Source organism: Onychomys torridus, chromosome 2 (assembly GCF_903995425.1).
Source record: "Onychomys torridus chromosome 2, mOncTor1.1, whole genome shotgun sequence".
NCBI lineage: Eukaryota > Metazoa > Chordata > Mammalia > Rodentia > Cricetidae > Onychomys > Onychomys torridus.
In genome coordinates, this window is record NC_050444.1 from 73348917 (window position 1) to 73370526 (window position 21610).

Genomic DNA, 21610 nt, shown 5'->3' on the forward strand with positions numbered 1-21610 from the left:
GGTGGCAGGCCCTCCGCCTTTCCAGGTAGAAGACAAGACTCTTCTGGTACCCTCCTCTTCATGCCTTTCTACCAAGCCATGACCAGACCAGGTAGAAGTCAAGACTCTTCTGGTACCCTCCTCTTCATGCCTTTCTACCAAGCCATGACCAGACCTCCTCCTTGGCACTCAGCCCTGCTGCTCACTCATGCGATCTCTACCTAGCACCTATTTGTCTCCTACAGTAACGCATCTACATCTCCACTACAAACCATCTAAGGCCCTCCTCCAAAGTTAAAGGTCCTCAGCTCAACACAGAGGCCCCCCAAGGCCTGTCATGCCTTTCTTTCCCATCTCTGCTTCATTCCTTCCTATTCCACACCCAGGACTCTCTGAGATAAATCCCAAGTGAACACTACCACAGGTTTACAAGGACTTCTCCCTTAAGAACTGAGCAGCCACGGACTCCAAAGAAACTCTTGATTTAAGAGCAGGGAAGGCCAGGCATGGTGGTTCATGCCTGTAATTCCAACACTGGCGGAAGCTGGAACAGGAGGATTGCCATGAATTTGAGGTCATCCTGGGCGACATAGCAAGTTGTAGGCAAGTCTGAGCTATGCTGTGAGACCGTGTTTGGGGTATTTGGGGGGGGGGGGTGTTTGTTTATTTTGTTTTGTTTTTTTTTGAGTAGGAAAACATCTATGTATTCCCAAATTCAGTTAAAATTCTCTAAATCCCTGCACTCTGAGAGAACAAACCCAAATAGTAGAAGTATGGATCCCAAGGGAAAGACCAGGGAAAGAAGCCTGGGGCACGTGCTGCACAGTGTACAGGGTTTCCTGTGGGAGAATCACACGAATCCCTTAGAGGAGAAAGACTGGAGCTGAAGGGAGATGCACACATGCACCAGAGTGTGACCTAGGCCACGACTCGGCGTGAACGCAGAAGACTGTTGCTCTTGGTTGTCTCACCCAAGTGCCCTGCGTGTAAAAGCTCCACGTTGAGAATTCTGCACACTTGTAACAGACTGATAGATCAAAAAAGAGTCTGGCTTCTTCAGATCAGTGGCCTGTCCCCCAGGGGACCCAGAGCACTCCTAAACTTCCAAAGAGTTCCCTCAAGGTGGGTACGGTCTCTAAACCCTGCCCCCCCATCCTCAGGTCACAAAGGTTCAAGACCAGAAACCTGGCAAAAATCCTCTCTTGATAGCAGAAGAAATAAAAGGCAATGGCCTCCCTCACCATGGCAATAGGAAGTTGTCTAATGATCCCTGACTCAGGCTGAGGCAGGGATGATGTGATTAAATGGCTCTCATGCTGACACAAAGGAGACACTGCATTCTCAGACTGCTCTCCTTTGGATCCTGATTGTCTCTGGAGCACTCGTCCTTTTCAAGTGGCCCTGACATGTTACATGCAATTCCCTCCACTCCATGACAGCAATGCTGCGTTCACCCTGTGCCTAGGGAGCCAGTATCTCTGACCTGTCTGCATGACAGATCACGCTTCTGTCCCCAAACTTCCTTCTAAGATATACAGAGACATGGGCAAGCTACAGAAGAGACTGTGCCTACCTTAGTGACTGGAGCCAAAATGAAAATACTCAGTGTCCTGCAATCACCAAACTCTACTTCCAGTTTCGGGTCTTGACTTGGTTTTGGGCCACGAGGGGCACGAATGCTGGCATACCCAGGCCTACCACTGCACCTTGGCCTTTGCTTCTACAGAGGTGGTGGCTCTGTGGCTTCAGCTAGTATTACGGCATCTCAAGTGGTTTAACTCACAGAACTATCATCTCAGGTAATTCTGGGAAGATGTCCAGAAAACTCTTCTAGATCAAGCAAGTAAAGCGAGCAGGGAGATGCTCACCCGGACAAGGTCCATCTCTTGGCTGCTCTCCATGAAGGTCCAGATTTGGGGGCTGAGTTCTTCCCACATACCCTCCAGGTCATGGAACACAGCCAGCTCCTGGAAGGTCTTGTTCACCTGGAGTCAGGTAGGGAACCAGAATCCATACAAATGGAAGAAAGGAGGAGACAATAAGCATTCCAAGGTTCTCTAGAAAAAATAAATCACCCATCATGGAAACCCCTGCTCAGTCCTTTCCCTTCCTCAGAAAATCCCTCCTATAGCTAAACTTCTAACACTCAAGGCTAGAGAGCTGGCTCCCAAGGTGACATGTGGGTTTTCTGACTATTTAAAAGTCTCATAAAGCCATGAGTATACTCAACACACTATCTGAAGTTGCCTTTACTTCCTGTCTCTAATTCTGGGGGTTTGGGAAGGGTCCTAGGGACAGAGTCCTAAGCCTGGACAGCTTACCTCAGCCATGACCTGCCTTGTAGCTGGAGTGTCAGGTGTATACAGAATCTTTCCAACAAGCAGTGGCTTAAGTGCCTTCCAAATAATTCGAGAAAGAGGACTTGACTCCAAGTTCTTCATCAAATCATTGCAATAAGGAGCTACAAAGAACACAGAAGACAGACACTCACTTATATACATGGCCAGATAACAACGGGAACTGAGAAGTTGGAGCCACCCGGCCAGCACACGGTACAAATCCCCATTCCACCATCTAACAGTCACGCAGCAAAGAACTTCCTTTATCTGAGCCTCAGTTTGCTCCGCTGTAAAAAGAAAAGTTTATAGCAGCTACTTGGCAGAGCTGTGAAGAGGATTAGCTGAGGTATTTCCTATGAGGTCTCTAAAGCACTCCATACTTGAAATAATCAGGCCCTTCCTAAGACTCATAGCTGAGCTGATCTAGAAGAACATTCTGATTGTGCACACACCAATCTCACTCAAGCTCCATACCCTCATGCCAGCCTCACAGCTGTTTCCACTGAAAACAAATGGGACTCTTATTAGGGAGGCCAGAGGGCTGGGTTTCGACTTTAGTTTCAAGAGAAAGCCAAATACTTCCCTAATAATTAATAGCTTTTATTACAAATATATTTATACTTAATAAAATTTCAAAACTGAAATATTCGAAGTTCAAACAAACAAGGGGGCTTTGCTTTAGATACCATGTAACTTCTATAAGCTTCTTGGTAAATAAATGATATAATAATAGTAGTAAAGATAAGAGAATTGGGGGGCATCCTAGGGACCAGACCATGGCCTCACTTGTGGTACGCAAGTACTCCTGGTTGTATTGTATCTCCAAAGCCAGAAGTTTTGTTTTTAAACTTGGCCTCAAGTACATCTGTTGTGTAAATGAGATGTCCCTGGATGGAGCTGTACACTGAGGAAGAGCAGATGGCTTCACAGAACTGCCTAAACCCCTATTTTCCTTAGGCGTGGAGAGCAACTTCGGAAGTGCAGCAGCACTATACTCCAGTCAACACAAGGCTCTTCCTGTGTTACAGCCACACACAAGAAGCTATCTCACACCTGCACTTGGAAATAGAGAACGGCTCAGCTGCGGGGTGTTTTCAAGGAAAACACGGCATTGTCAGAACTGTAACACCGATCCCTGCCATGGCCAGGCACAGGACACACAGAACTGCCCAAGTGTGGGAAGTGGATATAGTTTCAGGGTTCTCTAACTTGGTCTTGTGGCTCAGAATGCCAAACCAACAGGAGATCAAGTGTCTGAGTGTGATGGTGCACACACGCTACCATTAACCAGAGAGTTCACCAGAAAAAGCCAGGAGCATTTGGGCTTGAATCCCAGATCTTGGGGATTACCGAAATGTGAGGTTCCAGAACCTTCCCTGCAGGATTACTGAGACTCAAATAGGGTAATTTAAATAGAACTCACTATACAGAGGAAAATTTGCCTTAACATTAGATTTTCTTACAGCTGTTGTAATTACTGTTATTACTGTCACCCACTTTTAGGTGTTTATTCTAAAGTTTATCTCACAGTAATACTAATAATACTTTTTGTTTAAAAATCAACATCTCATTTTTAGGAACTTTTCTGTCTTTACTGAGACTTAACTGAAAAATAAAAATGGTATCTATCTGAAGTATACAATAGAACACTGAGACATGAATCCACTGGGAAGTGACTACCACAACCCAGTCAACTGATACATCCATCACTTCCTGCAGACATCTGCTCCGTCTTTGCAGTAACGTTAAGATGAACTCTTAGCAAAGTTTAAAGATATAACACAGTGCTTCCAAATACTCACTATGCTATCCACTTCCTCTCCAGAGTGCTGTTCATTGCGCATGACTGATACTTTGTACCTAACATCCCATCTCTCCATCACCCACTCAGCCCCCAGAAACTTTTCTTCTTACCAGCTTTGTGGAGTTTATTTTTTCTTTCTGATTCCACATTATGAGTGAGTTCACAGATGAGGAAAACTGGGGATATTGGCTATCAATCACTCCCCGCTCATCTTTTTGATAATGCTACTGAACACCTGAGATGTCCCAGCCCCCCAGTCAGAGAACTGAGAATGAGTCACTCATCAAGGACTCTGTACTCAAGGAGCCATGTCGTGAGAGCAGAGAGGACGGCATCTCTGCTACTCCACAGAATGAAGGAAAGCACGAGGAGTGGATGACACAAGCGAGCTGAGACCTAAGCTAGGGATGCGGACAAGGCTTCACTGTACACAGACACTCACTTGTAGAGTTGTCATAGAAGGTGTCCATGTCTTCCTCGGTGCTGTTGCCTCCAAAGAGGGCTTTGTAGTTGTTATCCTCGTACCAGTTGAGTGACTTGATCTTCAGCCCCCCGCCCTCTGGGTGACCACAGACGATGCGGGACACAGCCTGGTAGATCTGGGTGGAGGAGCCGGAGCTGTTCACGTTGGTCAGAAACATCACCTCCTGTCGCATGTCACTCCAGCTCTTTGTGCTGAACAGCTGTCAGGGTGCGGAGAGAGAGAGGAGAGGAAAGAGAAGAGAAGCAAACATTTTCTTAACCCAAAAGCTACGTCCCTGAGCACACCATGTCTGACATCATTGTGAAGCCCTGTGGCGGCCAGCTAATTGGTGTCTTCTCTCCCAAACTGGGGGCTCTCCCCAGCACCCGCCCGGCTCACAGGAGAGGGTAACCACTGAATCTGCTAGCCCAAGAAGGGTGGCTGTACTTGAGATCACCAGAGTGAACGGATGGACCAGCGTCTTGTGGTCCCCATCTGTCTCAGTGTTCCTCACCTTCCCTTACCCTCACTGCAGTCTCTTCCTCAGACCAACAGTCGGTGGAGACAGTTTGCAAACATGAAGCCACATTACATCCCCTGCTCTAGTTCCTCTGGCTTCCTTCATGGATCTTAAGCGTGTCTTCAAGCATGGGTTAGCATCAGTGCTTTACCCCTGCTGTTCTTCCTGCTAGGAGTGCCCTGACTTCTCCAGGAAAACACCTGAACTGCCTTGGGAGTCAGTTATCCCACTCCTTTCAAAGTGGCGTCTCATCCCTCTTTCTGCCCTCCTTACATGATCTCTTGTTTTCTTCACTGCACAGACCCATGCTGTCACATCAGTTGACCTGTGTATTTCTGATGTCTACCCTTATGTGAGAAAATGACACAGTAGGGTTACTGTGCTCACTGCTGCGTTGCAATTAACTGGCAAGGTCAAGAGCCTAGCCTGTACTGTGTTGTGTGAGTGTCTGCCATACCACCTGTTTTCTCAGCCTTGTCCTGTACACCTTCCCTCTGACCCAGAAAGGACATTCACGTCAGCTCTCACTCATCTCATACCCCACTGCCAGGTGGGCTATGTTTTTTGAGGGTCTCTAGCCTACTGCAGTCATCATGGGAGTTTGTGATGAATTCTTGGATGCAGCAAACCAGAACACTGGCCTCAGAGTTTATAGGTCCCAGGTTCAAGTTCCACTCTAACCAATGAACTCTCTCGATGACTGTGGGCACAGCACCTAACTTCTGTGATTCACAGTGCCATCTGTGAAATGGGTACCTCACTGTGTCCTGTAGATAATGCAGGCAAATGAAGTCCCAGTACCATAATCCACCTGTGGGGTCCTTGTCATTTCCTGTCAACACTTGGGCTTTGAACATAGCAACTAACTTTCTCTCTAAACATGGATCAGGCAAACGCATTTCTTCATCATTACTCAGGAAAAGCAAATGAATGACATGTGACCAAGGTGACATGAGCGTGATCTGTCAGGAGAAGTGGGCAGCCATTGCTGATACTTGACCAGGAGTAGCTGGGCTCCAAGAGACAGCCAAAATAATGTACACAATTCAGATGGACATTTACCATCACATCAACCATGGAGCACATCATGTCCTTTTAATTATTTTTGTTTTACCCCACAATAAAAGCAGAGACAATGATAGAAGAGAAAAAAGCTGGAACAACCCTTGAGCTTAGAGATACCATCCCCAACCACTACCCCACCCAGCCATCATTACTCCTACTTTGCTTTCTCCAAGGCCAGAAATGAATAGCAGGTAATGGGACAAGGAAGAGACCTTCCAGAGTGGTGCATGGCATGGCATGGCATGTCAACTCATAGGGCCCTAAGGAAATAGATACGGACAGACTTGTAGGGCAGTTTCCCTTTCTCTCGTCTGGCAGAACCCTAACTTTTCCACCTATCCAAATGTCACTTGCCCTCAGAACCAGAGGAACAAACAGTAGGCTAACAAAGGTCTGCTCCTAAAGTGGGGCATGAGAGCCAGCCCCTCTGTCACTGATGCACGTGCCTAGTTAAAACAAAAGAGAAAGACACACAGGGATGTGTTATGCTCAATCTCAGGGTTTTCAGAACTTTCCAAATGTGCTGTTTGTTCAACGACCACCATGAAATACTTCTATTGCCAGAAAACTAAGTACTTTTTGATATCTGGAGGGGAAAGGATGATACAAGCATGAGCAAAAGGATCAAAGGCTGGACCAAGTCTGAGAAAATTTCCCCCATGAATTAATGTGTTCCACTGTACTGAAATAGTCTGCTTTGTGTAGGACAGCTGGAACAGACAGTGGCTGGGATTGGTGGAAAAGGTGATGTCAGGACAATGTCCACTCTGACACATGTGACAATGTGCAGCCTAAAGGCCAAATCAGCTCAGCGTTCACTAGGAAACGATCTTCCCAAGGCTCAACCTCAAAGGCCAGATTTCACAAGGCAAACGGCAGGGTGAGGAAAGCCACACCATTCCTGTTGTTTTGATATGATGGCAGAATGCTCAGCCTGGTTGAAAAGCCTCACAGGGAAGCTGCTGTCAGGCAAAGTCAGTGCACCGGGCAGGAGATGGCACGAGAGGAAAATTCTCCTCTTCAGAAAATGCACAGTGGCTTAGGGGCAGACGCTCACAGAGAAAGTCTGGACAAGGGGCCCTAAGCCACTAACTACCTCTGCAGCACTCATGCATTTTAATTTCTTCTTCTCCAGTGGAGACCCAAATAATTTTTAGATTACTTGTGCTTCTAAAATTTAACGACATAGCACATGACATTCAAAGTGAAAGGACCATGTTAGCCAACCTCAGAACTAACTAAAGAAAACACAGCAGCTAGTCTGCTCTCCTAGCTAAAAGGACATAACTTACCTCTTGGGCCAGCCCTGCTAAGCTGTCCAGCAATGTTTTGGTGGCTTCAGCCAGGTGGTGGGTCGGGAGAGATGTGGAGTTTAGACTTGTCTGGAAAGAGAGGAGGAAAAAAAATCTTTTGTCTCTGAGCTCAAATACAAGGCTGAAATCTCTAAACAGAAAATAAACAAGTAAATCAAAACCATTCCCAATCTTGAATTTAAAAAACAAGAAACCAACGTCTAACCAAAATAGAGAACACTGTACAATTACTCTAACTGCATGCCTGCATGTTTACTTTTCTTCAGATAAGGATTTTTCTTTGATGAGTGATTGTAAAAATACAAATTCAAAGCTAGTGGACCAGACAACATACAAAAATATCTCATGTGGTGCACACAGACAGGCACACACTTGTGTGTGTGCTGCACATGCATGTGTGTTCAGTTCTGACCAGAGAGTCCCAACTCTATCTACACTTCTGCAAGCCACATTTTTATAGGCATGGCCTTGAGAAAAAAGTCTGTGACGGCTTGTAAAAAAAAGAAAAAATCCAACAAGAACCAAAGCAAGAGAAGAATGATCTTTCTGCTCTGTTGAGTCAGCACTATTTTCACTGTTTTGAACACTGAAAATTTAACACAGAACACTGGTTTTATATTAAGTGTTAGTCAACACCTGGTATTTACTAATTAATGTATTTAGTTGTTGTGATACATAACCTAGCTGCACAGCAAACATGAGAAAATAGTTAATTAGACCTAAAGGAAAGATAAATTATGACAGAAAACTTAAGGGGGAGAAACCCACAAACTCTGAAACCAGAATAAGCTGCAGAAGGAGGTCAAACTTCACTTCCATGACTAGGAAAGACCGGGAAGAAAACGTCCAGGGGAAATGCAGCATTTCTCAGGGCTTGGTTTTGTTTTGTTTTGTTTTGTTTACAGATTCTGTTTTGTTTTATTCAACACTGTAACGAACACCTGGAGAATTTCAGACTGTTTTGACAACACTTGTCAGGTCAGGGATTGCTGTGAAATTGTAACATTGATGCTACAGAGAAAGTGTCAGAGCTGGACAGGATTACCTGTAAGGAACAGCCTTGGAGACATTCCTCTACCAGTATTTTCTCATGTGTTATTTTAAAGTGAATTCCAAATACAGAATATTGAGTTATGATCATCCTAATCTCAGTGGCTGACACAGTCCTGGACGTGCACTGCTAGGAAAATCTGCCTATGAAAGAAGGGGCTGCAGCTGGACACACAGGCTCATCAAGAATCAAGTCCCAGATGTCCCACACTCAGTCCTCCCAGGGACCTGTGGTCACCCATGAACGCCATACTCAGGGATGTCTGTGATACACCTCCCAGATCATGTCAATGGCTATTCCTTCCAGAGAGAGGGACTTGGAGCTTAGAAACAGTGGGCAGCTGTTTTCACTATCTCCCTTCAGGTTCACTTCATAACTGAAGATCAGCCCAGCAGAAGTTGAACCTGTGGTTTTCCACAGTCAAGGAAACGCTTACATACTGAGAGGTCCCAATCAGAAGCGACAGGCGGCAAACTGGGTTTGTGTTTAACATGGCCTACCTCCATGATGAATGATGTTCAGGACTATAAAGCAAAAATTAATTGGACAAAACAAAATTGCCAACCTTATATGCATTTCTAAAATCTGAAATGTGGGTGGGTACATTTCTCTTTTGAGGTCTACAGAACCCTAGGCAAGTTACTCAAATTCCCCATGTCCCTCAGCTAATCTGCCACAAAGGAGTAATATCTGCACATCACAGTGTTTCATAAACACTGAAAAGACACCTACTAAGTTCTCTGAGCAGAGCTTGCCACACAGTAAGCCCTCACAAACAAACAAGTTCATCTTTCCCATTCTTTCCTTCCTTACAATCTTACTGCCAGCTGTTCCTAAATGCAGACAGTTTCCCACAGCTCAAGACGACAGCTGTCCTGCCTCTGTGCTTTTGCCCTGCGTCAATCAATCAGGTCTACAAGACACCAAGTGCAAGAGATATTTCTACCCTCAGTGGCATAGTGAGCAGCCAGCCCTATGTGGCTTCTCCATCTAAACAAATTGGTCTAAACAAATAAGTGATGATTTTCCCTCTATCTGGTTTTTAATTCGGACAGTTTGGGGTAAACTTATTCTCCTTGTTTTTCAAGAGTTCAAACACCGTAGGTATGAAGCTTGCACCTGCCTACATAACCCTTGAGTGGAATGAGATGTAAATACAAGACCCTGGTTACCTCTGCCATAAGCACTGGACCTTAGGAGACGATGTGACTGTCAATAGTCAGTACTCTGGCCTGTTGGCTTAACAGATACACTGGGGTCCTGGTCTCCTATTGGCTAAACTGATCCATATGTAATATGGTAGAGTAGTCAATGTCAATGTGCAGACCTTTTCACAACGGTTGTGTTTTAAAAACAACTCAGGGCTGATGGGATGAGTGAAGGAGTTTCCTGCCAAGTCTCATGACCTGAATCTGACCACCAGGACCTACAAGGTGGAAGGGGAGAACTGCCTCCCACAACTGTCCTGTGATCTCCACGCGTATGCCATGGCAATGAGTGCCACACACACACAAACAAAATGTAATTTTAAAATAATTTTTAAACAGATGTTCAGTATACTTTAACAATATCAGCGACCTGCAGTTGATACAAACTAGTGTTGGAGGCACAGGCAGATGTGTTAGAGCTAATTAAAATACACGCACACAATTCAAATTCAGCTTGGGTTATCTAAATATTTTTTGCTCCAGACCTCGTTCTACTTTTCTCTGCTTGGATATTACAGGATACAGAGATGGTGCTGATGGAAACCAGCAGGAGGACATGTTTCTGACAGTCAAAAGATCAGCCATTTGATAACTCCTCCTGGATCTGTTAGATAGTCATGTTTTTCATCTCACCTCATTATTTATAAATAAATTCTCAGCAGATGAAAGAGCTGAGAGAAAAATGAAAGTTTAAAACAAATTGGAGAAAATATTAGAAAATATTATTTATGAACTTGAGGTAAGGAGGAATATTAATATAAAAAAGGATCCAGCCGTGCGGTAGTGGCATATACCTTTAATCCCAGCACTTGGAGGCAGAGCCAGGCGAATCTCTACGAGTTCAAGGCCTGCCTGGTCTATAGAGCGAGATCCAGGAAAGGCGCAAAGCTACAGAGAGAAACCCTGTCTTGGAGAAAAAAAAAAAAAAAGGATCCAACCAAAAAGAAGAAAGTGGATCCACATTTTAAATGTAAGATCTGTGTATCAAATGATACCACAAATGACCTTAAAAAATTAAGTCAAAGACTAGAATAATGGTATTTTTTTTAAACTTTAGTATAAAATGGAATATCAGATAGCAGTTAATATGAATCAGAGCCACATGCATCACCATTGATACATCTCAAAAAACACAGGGCTTCACGAGAAAGAACAGGGGCAGCTCAGCACACACACACACATACACATGTGAACACATGCAAGCCTAGACAACACACCGCTGTTGACACAATTTAAACATATACAGTATAATGTATAAAAACATGCAACTTCGGAATGGGGTGCCTTTGCGGAAACTGGGTTACACAAGTGGCAACCATGGCATCTACAGTTTAAGTCTTGACTACACTCTGAAGTAAGTTCGGCTGAATGATGGCTAGCGACCCCCTGGTGATGTTTCTGTTATTCCTTTTTCCTAATTTTCTCTTTAATTCAATACAATTACAGTAAAGGGAAGTCTGACAGAGTGGGGATAAAGAAGGGTGGAATGCACGTCAGATCTAAAAGGCGCTAACTCCATTCAATACAGCTAATACAGTTAACCAAAGGAGTAAGTTAGCCTTGAAACTTGAACACAGACTGGTGTCCTCATCTGCTATTCACTGTGACCTCCTGCTCGCACTTCCTTAATGAAGGATAAGTTTGCCACAACAGTGCTCCAAAAAGCTCCAGGAATGCACTCAAAGTACTCAGGAATGCGCAGCTTGGAATCCTTACTGGTTTTTTGTTGTTGTTTTTTTTTCTTGACTGGGGACATCCTCTTGACTATGAATTCAAGTAAGTCCCTATTGTACACAGTAAGAATAGTATTTTCTTGCATAAAGAAAGGAGTACAGAAAAATAAAACATTTAGTTAAGGACTGTACTTTCTATTATTTAGCCTAACGGGAATTCATGTATTGTTTGATATATTTAGATCGTAACTAAATACCATAATATCATAGAACATTATTCACAAATTCTTACCTAATCACTCAAAGACCTCCACCCATTTTCTGTAACACGTGTTAATTATATCACGGCAATATTTCCTAAAAGCCCCCAAATGACAAAGGCTATTGTGCCCCCTTCCTTTCGGAGTCTAACTGATGACATCATCACTTCTTCTATCCCAGCTCGCTTAATAGTTACGTTGTAAAAGAAAGTTGAGAACCTAGCAAAGTCCACTTGGCTTTCATTTCTGAGCTGTTTCTTTTCTTTTTCCAACACAGGGTAGTGCACACTTGTTAGCATATCACAATGAGGCACTCAGTAGATGTTTCCAGAAGAAAAGCTTAAAGGGAAAGAGACACATCTCAGAGGAGAGAAGTGAGCCAGTGTAATCCCACTTCAAAAGCCACGCAACTCCCCAGAAGTGCTCTGTTGTGCATCCCCCTCACTAACCTCTGGAACCTGCCATGGTTGCCCTTGATCTACAGATGACGTTCAGTGCCCTGACATGGCTCACACAGTCTGCCTCTGATAGACTTTGTCTCCATCCCCCAACCTCATATCTCATGACTGCTCCTCCTGTCAATCACTCCATCAGCAGTCCACTCCACCCTGAATGATCTCAGGGATGCACGGTTCCCCATAGATCACCTTCTTTTCCCATTCCCCTCCAGACCCTGAAGATACCATGTTTTCTTTTGGCAACAATCCCTATTCTTTACCTGGCCAACATCCATTGTTTAGGCCTCTAAACAGAAGACATTTTAACCCACTGAACCTAACCTGGGTTAGACGGTCACCAGGACTTTCGAAGTCCCTAGCATCTATTGTCATACACACAGCAACTGCACCTTTCCTGACTCACCCCGCCCCTTCCCCTCTTCCAGAACAGAAATTCAGAGAGCAATGCACCATCCACACTACTGCCTCCCTGTCCCTGCCACAGTACTGACCCAGCTCAATAAATACTGGTGGAATCAATTTTTTTGTAGATAATGACTATATAAAATGAAGTAGAAAATATTATTTATCACCAATGCATCCTAAATTATAGTCGAATAAGAACACAGGACAGACCCTCCAACTAAAATGTGATTGTAAACTATCTTCAATTTACAGAAATCTGACATTCAAAATTTTCAGGAACTCTATCATTAATATAAATGTACTTACACATGAATGGTGTTTTTTAACACAGTATGCAATTTTGTATGTCTCTTGTAAATGCATGTTACAAGATAATCCCTGGTACATGCCTGACTTGCCTTCAGAGCTGTGCATTGTGGCAGCTGTCTATAATCCCAGGTCTGAAGCAAGAGGGTCACAATATCAAGATCAATCTGGTGTATCTATCAAGACGCTATCCTAACAATAACAACCGTTCCCTTAAAAGCAGATGTAACTCTAACTCCCCCACACACTCTTATGTAACCCTAGATTAAGGATTAATAAGCTTTAAACGTGGGGCTGGAGTAATGATTCAGTGGTTAAGAGCACTTACTGCTCACCCAGAGGGTCTACAGTGCCAGCACAGCAGCTGTAACCCTGTGTAACTCCAGTCCCAGGGGATCCAATGTCATCCTCTTCCGGCCTCTATGGGCATCTGGCATGCATGTGGTGGACAGACAGGTAAAACACTCATACACACAAAATAGAATTTGAAAAAAGCTTTGAATTAAAAACCAGTCAGCTCTAACATTCCCATGACATCTACGGCCATACTACTCTGAACGTGCCAAACATAGTCTATTATTTCCATGACAACAAAGCTTTCCTTTGAGGGACATTTTAATATTTTTACTAAAACGGAATGACTGGCCTCATGTCTGAAGAAGGTACTAATCTATTAAAAATAATTCAACAATTTAAATGTTAACTTTATATCAAATGTGTCTCATGCATTAAAATGTTTCATGTGTATGCTGCTTCTAAACATAGTTCAATACACTTATTAGCATAATTTAATAGCAAGCCTTTACCTTAGAAAATACAGTACTTCTCAAGAGCAAACATGGTATAATTAAGGCACACTTGTTTGGGCAAAACGAGTTGAGCAGTCATATTTAGTAATACTAAATTCACCAATTTATCCCTCAGTTCTGTGCAGATGAACACACAGTCTGAGAATAAATCATCACAGCACATCACTGTACCAAATACCAAATGATGATGACCGCAGTTGCTTAAAGACAAAAAGCACTGTGTGTAAACAAGTGGATAGTAAACTCAAACAAAGTTCATAAAATCTAGTACTCTCCACAAATGTCTGAATCTTTCAGGCAAAAGGAAAGGAAAAGCAAGAATTCTCCCCTACAAAAAAACAAAAACAAAACAAAACAAAAAACTACATAAATTCTCCTCTACGAAAATACCATAAGCCAAATGCTACATGTGACATGCTTGAGTGTTGGGCCCTTAACAATCACAAAGTAAGGCTGAGGAGATGGCTCAGTGGTTAAAGAGCCCATGATAGAAGCATGAGAACTGGAGTTTAGATCCCCAGAACTCACATAAATATCAGGTGGGTGTGACATACTGCCTGTAATTTCAGTCTTGGAAGGGATAGCCAAGTACCCCGCTAGAGTAGGCTATCTAGAGCCAAAATGACAGACCCTTCTTCACTGGAAAAAGTGCAAGAGAACGATTCCCAACATCTATCTCCAGTCTCCATATACATATTCATGTATGCCTATACATATACGCATGTACCCACATACATGCAGACATACACACACACACACACACACACACACACACACACACACACAGAGAGAGAGAGAGAGAGAGAGAGAAAGAGAGAGAGAGAGAGAGAGAGAAGCACAGCCAAAAGGGAGAAAAGTCACAGATCTAAAGATAATACCAAGCTACATCTGTACTCTTCAGTCTTTGTCTACAAAAGTCAAGAATGGACCCATCTAAGACCCTTCAGATCTTCAGGACAAGGAAGCTTCGCTCACCCATTACTCATCTGTACCTTGGAAAGTAGACAACACAGTTGTGAGGTCACTCATCTCTGTGAACCTTGAAGCAACCTAACATTTGAAACAAGTTCTGCCCTGGTGGGAAGATGTAGCATGAATCACAAGGCATTTGAAGAAAGTTCTTTGTTCTGCAGAAACAGGATTCTCCCTTTTAGGCAGGTATTCTCAGAGGTCAAGAAGATCTACCCACAGTCATGTGTGCAGTATCCAAGGTACTGTTGGCATGAGATAAATCTGTAGGCTTTGCCTTCCAACCTCAAGAACCAGACACCATTCCCACATCACTCGGACTATAGTGAACCAGGACCAGGGCCCCAAACTATCTAGGACAAGCCTCACTTCAGTTCCCACTTACAGAATCCATAAAGTTCTCAAGTATTATGACTCAGCATTTGAAATTGGTCCTCAAAGCCCTCCCCCCAGAATGCAAACTCCACAGGCATCTCATCTGCCTTGCCCATGAGTGGACTTCAGTGCCTACACCAAGTGCAACACAGAGAGCAGACATTCAGTCAACAGTCAGATCTTATTGGATGGGTGTTTCAAAGAGAGATGCTCTGCTTCCCACTGTGCACCAGAGCCCTGGACGGGTACTGTTTATCATGCATAAGAGCCCTGGACGGGTACTGTTTATCATGCATTGGAGCCCTGGACAGGTACTGTTTATCATACATCGGAGCCCTGGACGGGTACTGTTTATCATGCATAAGAGCCCTGGATGGGTACTGTTTATCATGCATAAGAGCCCTGGACGGGTACTGTTTATCATGCATCAGAGCCCTGGACGGGTACTGTTTATCATGCATCAGAGCCCTGGACGGGTACTGTTTATCATACATCGGAGCCCTGGACGGGTACTGTTTATCATGCATCCGAGCATGAGTGAGAAAAAAAAGCAGCGACCTAACGAGGGATCAATAAAAACAACAGGGCACTTAGAGAGCATCACAAAGAAACAAGGAAAGATATTCTCCAATCAGAGGTAGTTGGGGCAGCTGCATTACTCCGTAATGATGGTCACACCCTACTCTCTGGGATCCCTGAATACATTACATAATGGGACAACATGTGCTCTGTAGAGGTAATTTGGTATATGGAGCTCAAAACAAGGAAATCATCTTGGATTACTTGGATGAGCAGATCTAATGGTGACAGTCCTTAAAAGCACAGAACTTTCTCTGCCTGGAGACAACAAAATGTGGCAAAAGTCAGAGACTTAAACTGTGAAAGAGACTCAACCCAGATGTTCAACAGAGATGTGTAAAAAGGATGAGAGAGACCGCACTGCCTCTAAAAGCAAAAACTCATGCCCTGGCCGAAAGCCAGAAGAGGGACTTCAGGCCCACAGCTGTGAGGAGCTGAACTCAACTGATACCCTCAATAAGCCCAAAAGCACATCTGTCTTCAGAGTCTCCAAACAGAAGCCCAACCCTTCCAACACCTTGGCTTCAGCATAGATGCACTCCTAAGGGGCCCAGACTTCTGACCTTCAGGACTGTGAGCTAATAAATGCATGCACTGTTAAGCTCCTATGTATAAGCAGCAGGAAAAACAAAGCCAATACAACAGCAGGGACCCTGACAACTGAGGCAAGGAAATTCTTCTGGCCAACTCTGCTGCTCCAAAACCATGGCTGTCTCCAACAGTGCTAAGGGAAGTGGAGGCTGGAGTGAGGAGGCAGACAGATCCCCACATACGCTTCTGTCCTCTCTCTGCGAGAAGTGCAGGAAGGACCTTAAGAAAAATTCAGAGAAGGTGAAAGGAAGTTTACCTGCTCCACCTAGCCCACATGCACAGCCAAATCCACCCCATGACCAGGGACACAATCCAAGTTGTTGCCAGGTGGGCCTAAGGGTTATTATCTTGACAGTACAGACACTATGGACACTCAGTATTGTTACTATGTTCATGACCTCTGTGAGTTCACCCTAGAGACAGAGTTCCATGCATCAATCCATCCTTGTAAGTAGGGTACCCAGAACAATTCTGACATAAGACACACTTAATAAATACTGTTCAGTAAATGAGTAAGTCTGGAGGTTGGTGGTTTTGTTTTGGGTTTTTGGTTTGGTTTTATTTGTTTGTTTGTTTGTTTTTGGCAATATCTGGACCAACAATGTCATTGTTCATTGACATATTCTTCGGGATTGCCTTGTTTATTCTGTCTCTGATTCCTAACACTGATCTTTAGAAGGAAACATCTGTCTTACCAGCATAAACCATAAACTACCCATCATAAACATTTAAATTTCAGTCACTGTTTTCAGTATGCAACTTGTATTACCTGTGTCTATTAAATGATCAACTATGATTTGTTGAGCATCTAGTATGTGCCAATCCCTTGATAGATATCCATTCAGAAATATATAAAACAAATAATCATAATAAATGGTACACTATATTACCTCCATATAAAATAAAAATAAGTGTAAGCTAGTAGAGCATAAGATAATTTTTCCAAAGTCAATGACATGTATAAAAAGCTGAACCAATATTCGAAACCAGATCTCAATGATCTCAAGCCAGGCCCTTCTAACTGCAATACTGCCCCATGTTGTCCAATCACCCATAGCCTGGAGCAGACCCAGGAAAAAGAGTCAGAATATTTTTGGCTGAAAAATAGGAAAATACCTACATCAAAGCTAATACTCACATGAGGGGAAAATATTTCAAAACATGTCTCTTCTGATGAGCCACTTTCGGCACAGAAATGCATATAAACAAAACAGTCTTCCTCCATGATACTGTGTCATGCATCTGGCTGTTGTCCTCACTGTAAGTTCTTGGCACAATTAACTGCCCATTGGCACAATGAACAGCACAGGTTGCCTATACTGACCATCAGAGACGTTTAAATTTCAGCCAAGTAGCAAAAGAAAAAGTGTACTTATTATAAAGCAAGTATCAGTCCTGGTGTTCCAATCAAGGCATTGATTAATTCAATAAATAACATTACAAATGTCTGAAAGACATTCCCATCCCAGAGGCATCTTCCAAAACTTTTTCATACAGCACAATCCTGATCACTCACTATAGTCTACTTCAAGAGCCCCATGTTTTGATTTCAGCAGAAGCCATGGGGCAGAAGCACAATTCTAGACACTCTCCACCCAGAAGACATGCTGGAGGCACACTGAAGCCATCTTAATTAACACTGGTTCATGAACCTACTAATCTACAAGGACATAACAAAAGAGGATGTCACACAGCTGACAGGTCTGAAGCTCCATGGTGTTGCAAACCCACCCAATGGAGAAGACAATTTCAAGTTGAAACCTGAGCTGTTCATGGACAGATGATAAGGGCCACAGTGTCATTCTATTTTAAAAATAGTCCCAACACTCTGAGGAGGGATTTTATTGGGCTGTAAACAGTACAGGTGTTCAATGAGTAAACTGAAGAGAAAGCGAATGGATGGGCACCAGAATCAATTACTATGTCTTCTAAAATAACTCATCATCCCTAAATTTGAAGGACAAATGCTTACCTGTGTATCTTATAGTAAAGAAGCTCCCAAGCACAATATCATATCACCCCTTTCACACCATTGTAATGACCTTGACCCTCTAGGTCTCACAAAATGTCAACAGTCTGCCAAGATCTGCAGCAGTACATTTATCTAACTTTGTAGGGCTGTTGCTTGGAGCATTTACAAATGTCTCCAATAAAGAAATACATCTTGCTGGAAATTATAGTGATAGAAGCAATAACCAATGGAATCACAAACCACTGAAGCAAGCACTTGGTAGCTTTTGAAACGCTGAAACAGAATCAACTACTTCAGGAGTATGGAAACATTAAGCTGTTGACAACAGCTGGCATGTGTACACACCACAGAAGCACCTAGAAGAAATCCATAGTTTTGCTACCAACTATGCCTCAGGCAACAGCTAGAGTCACAGAATTGACCCATGTACAAGAACTTCTTTATAGTTCAGAATGTCTACACTGAGCTATTTCTAAAGCCCACTCCAAGGTATCAAGTAGGCTCAGGATCCTGACAGAAACTGATCATCTTAGGACCCCCTAGGAGTGCAGAGCTCTCTATAAAGCAATGGAGCTTCATTGAGTTCAACATGATTACAGCATCATCTGAGCATAATGAAGAACATGTCTTTCCAGAGAACCTACTGACACAATAGCTTTCCTGGGTAAACCAGAAAACAGAGTGCTGGATATTGCAGAATACGATTAGAGGCATTTTGCCAGAGATCTCAAAAAACTCACAGAAATATTTATTCTAGAATTTCTATAGACATAACCCTGATGACCAAGACACCAGGCTCACTTGCATTCCTTGGTTATGGTTTGTTTTGAGAGTGTGTCTTTCTAATACATTTTTGTCATTATATGAGCTAATTAACTTTATGTGGTCTTACCCAGTCCCAATGTTTCACTATCCAACTACAATCTCCCCCTTCTGTTGGTAGTCATCTCCTATTAATTATTTCAAGACTTTTTCTTTTCTTAAGTGTGTGTGTGTGTGTGTGTGTGTGTGTGTGTGTGTGTTTCTTTCTTCAAATGGACTCCTCCTCAGAAATACAGTATTAAAAACATGAACAATGGGTCTTCTCTAGTTGCAACAGGCACAAGAGACCATGGGCCTGGACTCAGCCACACCCACATTTGTCTCTAACTCACCCCTTGGGAAATGGGCTGAAATTTGAAAGAACACTCAGAATACAACTGGGCTAAATTATATCACCAAGTCCCAGCCAGCCCCAAGCTTCTACAAAAACAAGCCATGTTGCCCAGGAAAAGATTTCACATCTCTGAGGCAGAAGTGCTTGAAGCTTCTGCACAGAGCATGTCCACTCACCACGACTGGCTTCAGGATGTCCATGTTGTGACGCAGCATTTGCTCTGCTGCATCCAGCTTCTCCCTTGGTAAACCACAAAGGGCAGAAACTGCCAGGTCACCAAGCCGAACAATGTCTTTTAATTTTGATCCATTACACAGGCTGGCCAAATGTAACTGGTAGCCTTGCAAAAATACCTGGAAGGGTTTCACGTAAAGAGAGAGGAGAATAGATTATCAGGATTGAAAGCTGGGTCCTGGGAGCCTTGGGGGAAACGTACATCAACACAGCTTGGAAGATCTTAAGCAGAGCACCATCGCAGTCACCCCAGGAGTGAGGTCTCTTTACCAAACCAGAGAATGAATCAAGGCAAGGCACGATCTGCTACACATTTCAAAACTGGAAGCATGACTCAGTATCTCCATGCTGTTGTCCCCTCTAGCACAGGGAAACACTTAATGCAAGTCTTTTCTTGCAATGTGACTGGAACACATGATTGAGCTAATGGAACCCCAGAGTCTAAACCCCTGCAACCATGAAAGTCATCCTACCTATTCTGGAATTTATGACATTGGACACTGAAATCTGGCTGAATCATGGAAAAAAATTATAACCTAAATCTGTATAGATATTTAACAAATCCGTAGAACAACTATGTTCAAGGAATGCCAGGATTGGGAATATTTTTGTTTTACTTACCCCAAAAATGAACATGGAAAAGCAAGCCTCTATTAACTCTTTGGTAGACCAGTTCTAAGTCATTCCTGCCTGTTCTATAGCAAACCCACCACGGAACCTCCCTTTGGCCACACACTTATACCTAGTTATTAGCCTTTCCAGGTACAGATCTGAGCCTCACTATCCAGCAGACAGAATGCTTTGGAATAAGATCGAGCTGCCTTTGGTTATGGGGCTCATATTTGCATCCGTATCACTAGAACAGCATTTGTTGTATGGATGAATGAATGATATGGGCTCCTTATTACAGCATCACCAACCCCTCTATCAGCTTAAATGAATACAGTCCTCCCTGGTCACAGAGCAGCCCTGCAGAGCAATGTGAGTGATGAACCCAGTGCCTCTCAGCATCCACAGATTGTAAACACTGCAGAGTATCTGACCCTCCACAGTGTCCACTCAACTTTGACCTACTGCCAGATACTCAAGTACACTTCAGGCTTCCTCCCGTCTTTAGTTCCTGTCGCCATGCTGTGGTGAAGCACCCAACAGCACTGAAATTCTAATTACCATGCAAAGACCTGCCCAGGATGCCTCTTATTTTAAGTTGATGGCATGTAACAGATATGAAATTGGCAGGGGACAATGGAAATTATGCTAAATGCAATGATTTCAAAAGCCTGCTGCCTCTGGCCCACCTCCCAACCACACAACTGGTAAACACAAGACATATTTTCCTAGTTTCATAAGAGCACGCAGCAAGCACATTTTTCTAATTTTAAAAATTCTCAGCCATGTGAAGCAAAGATCTCTTCAAGCATAAACACTCCCACTACCTCTGCTTACTGTAAAGTCAAGCTAGTTTGGAAGCATAAGTCCATGTGTGGGGTCAATTCTCTTTTCTGCTAGAGAATGAAGTGAAGAAAAAGCTTTGAAAAAAGTATAGCTATGCACTCTGCCCAGGAGATGTATGAAAATAAATGATGCCAGGGAAGTTCTCTAGGATCCTAAAATGAAAATTCTATGTAAACACTAATATTACACTTAAATTTTTAATAGAATTCTCCTTACGCATCTTCCCCATCTTTAAAATAAAGCATTGGGTGTTTTGTTTAATCTTTTGTGATAGATTCTAGTTCAAGAATCCATACCTTTGGCTCTTATTTCAGAACTACATTTTTTAAAAAAGCTTAATTCACCTTTACATAAAATATAAGCCCTTTAAGAGGAAATCATTACAATGCCAAAGGGCATACACAACTTCATTTCAACAAGCTGGCCAGTCCTGATGCTGGGTGACACATTCTCCTCACGGCAGGGTTTGTCCATGCCAACCGGAGCAGGTAGTATAAAGTGAGGCAAAAACAGATGTGAGCTCTAATACTTTCTACACAGCTGTTTCAAAGACAGGGGTTTTATTTATTTTCCAAGCCCTCCAACAATATAATAGTGATCAGGCCCATGGATGTAACTGAAGGTAG

The 21610-nt window shown here is 43.2% G+C and overlaps 1 protein-coding gene across 1 annotated transcript in view; it reads right to left on the reverse strand.

Annotated features, from left to right (window-relative positions):
* The window catches only part of Abca1 (ATP binding cassette subfamily A member 1), a 124305-nt gene that overhangs the window by 51102 nt on the left and 51593 nt on the right, over nt 1–21610 (reverse strand). Inside the window, exons 7-11 of the mRNA XM_036177706.1 lie at nt 19472–19648; nt 7463–7552; nt 4565–4805; nt 2301–2440; nt 1848–1964 (exon numbers count right to left, since the gene is read on the reverse strand). Of these exons, the coding sequence (XP_036033599.1) occupies nt 1848–1964; nt 2301–2440; nt 4565–4805; nt 7463–7552; nt 19472–19648 (765 nt within the window). The remainder of the gene's footprint in view (nt 1–1847; nt 1965–2300; nt 2441–4564; nt 4806–7462; nt 7553–19471; nt 19649–21610) is intronic.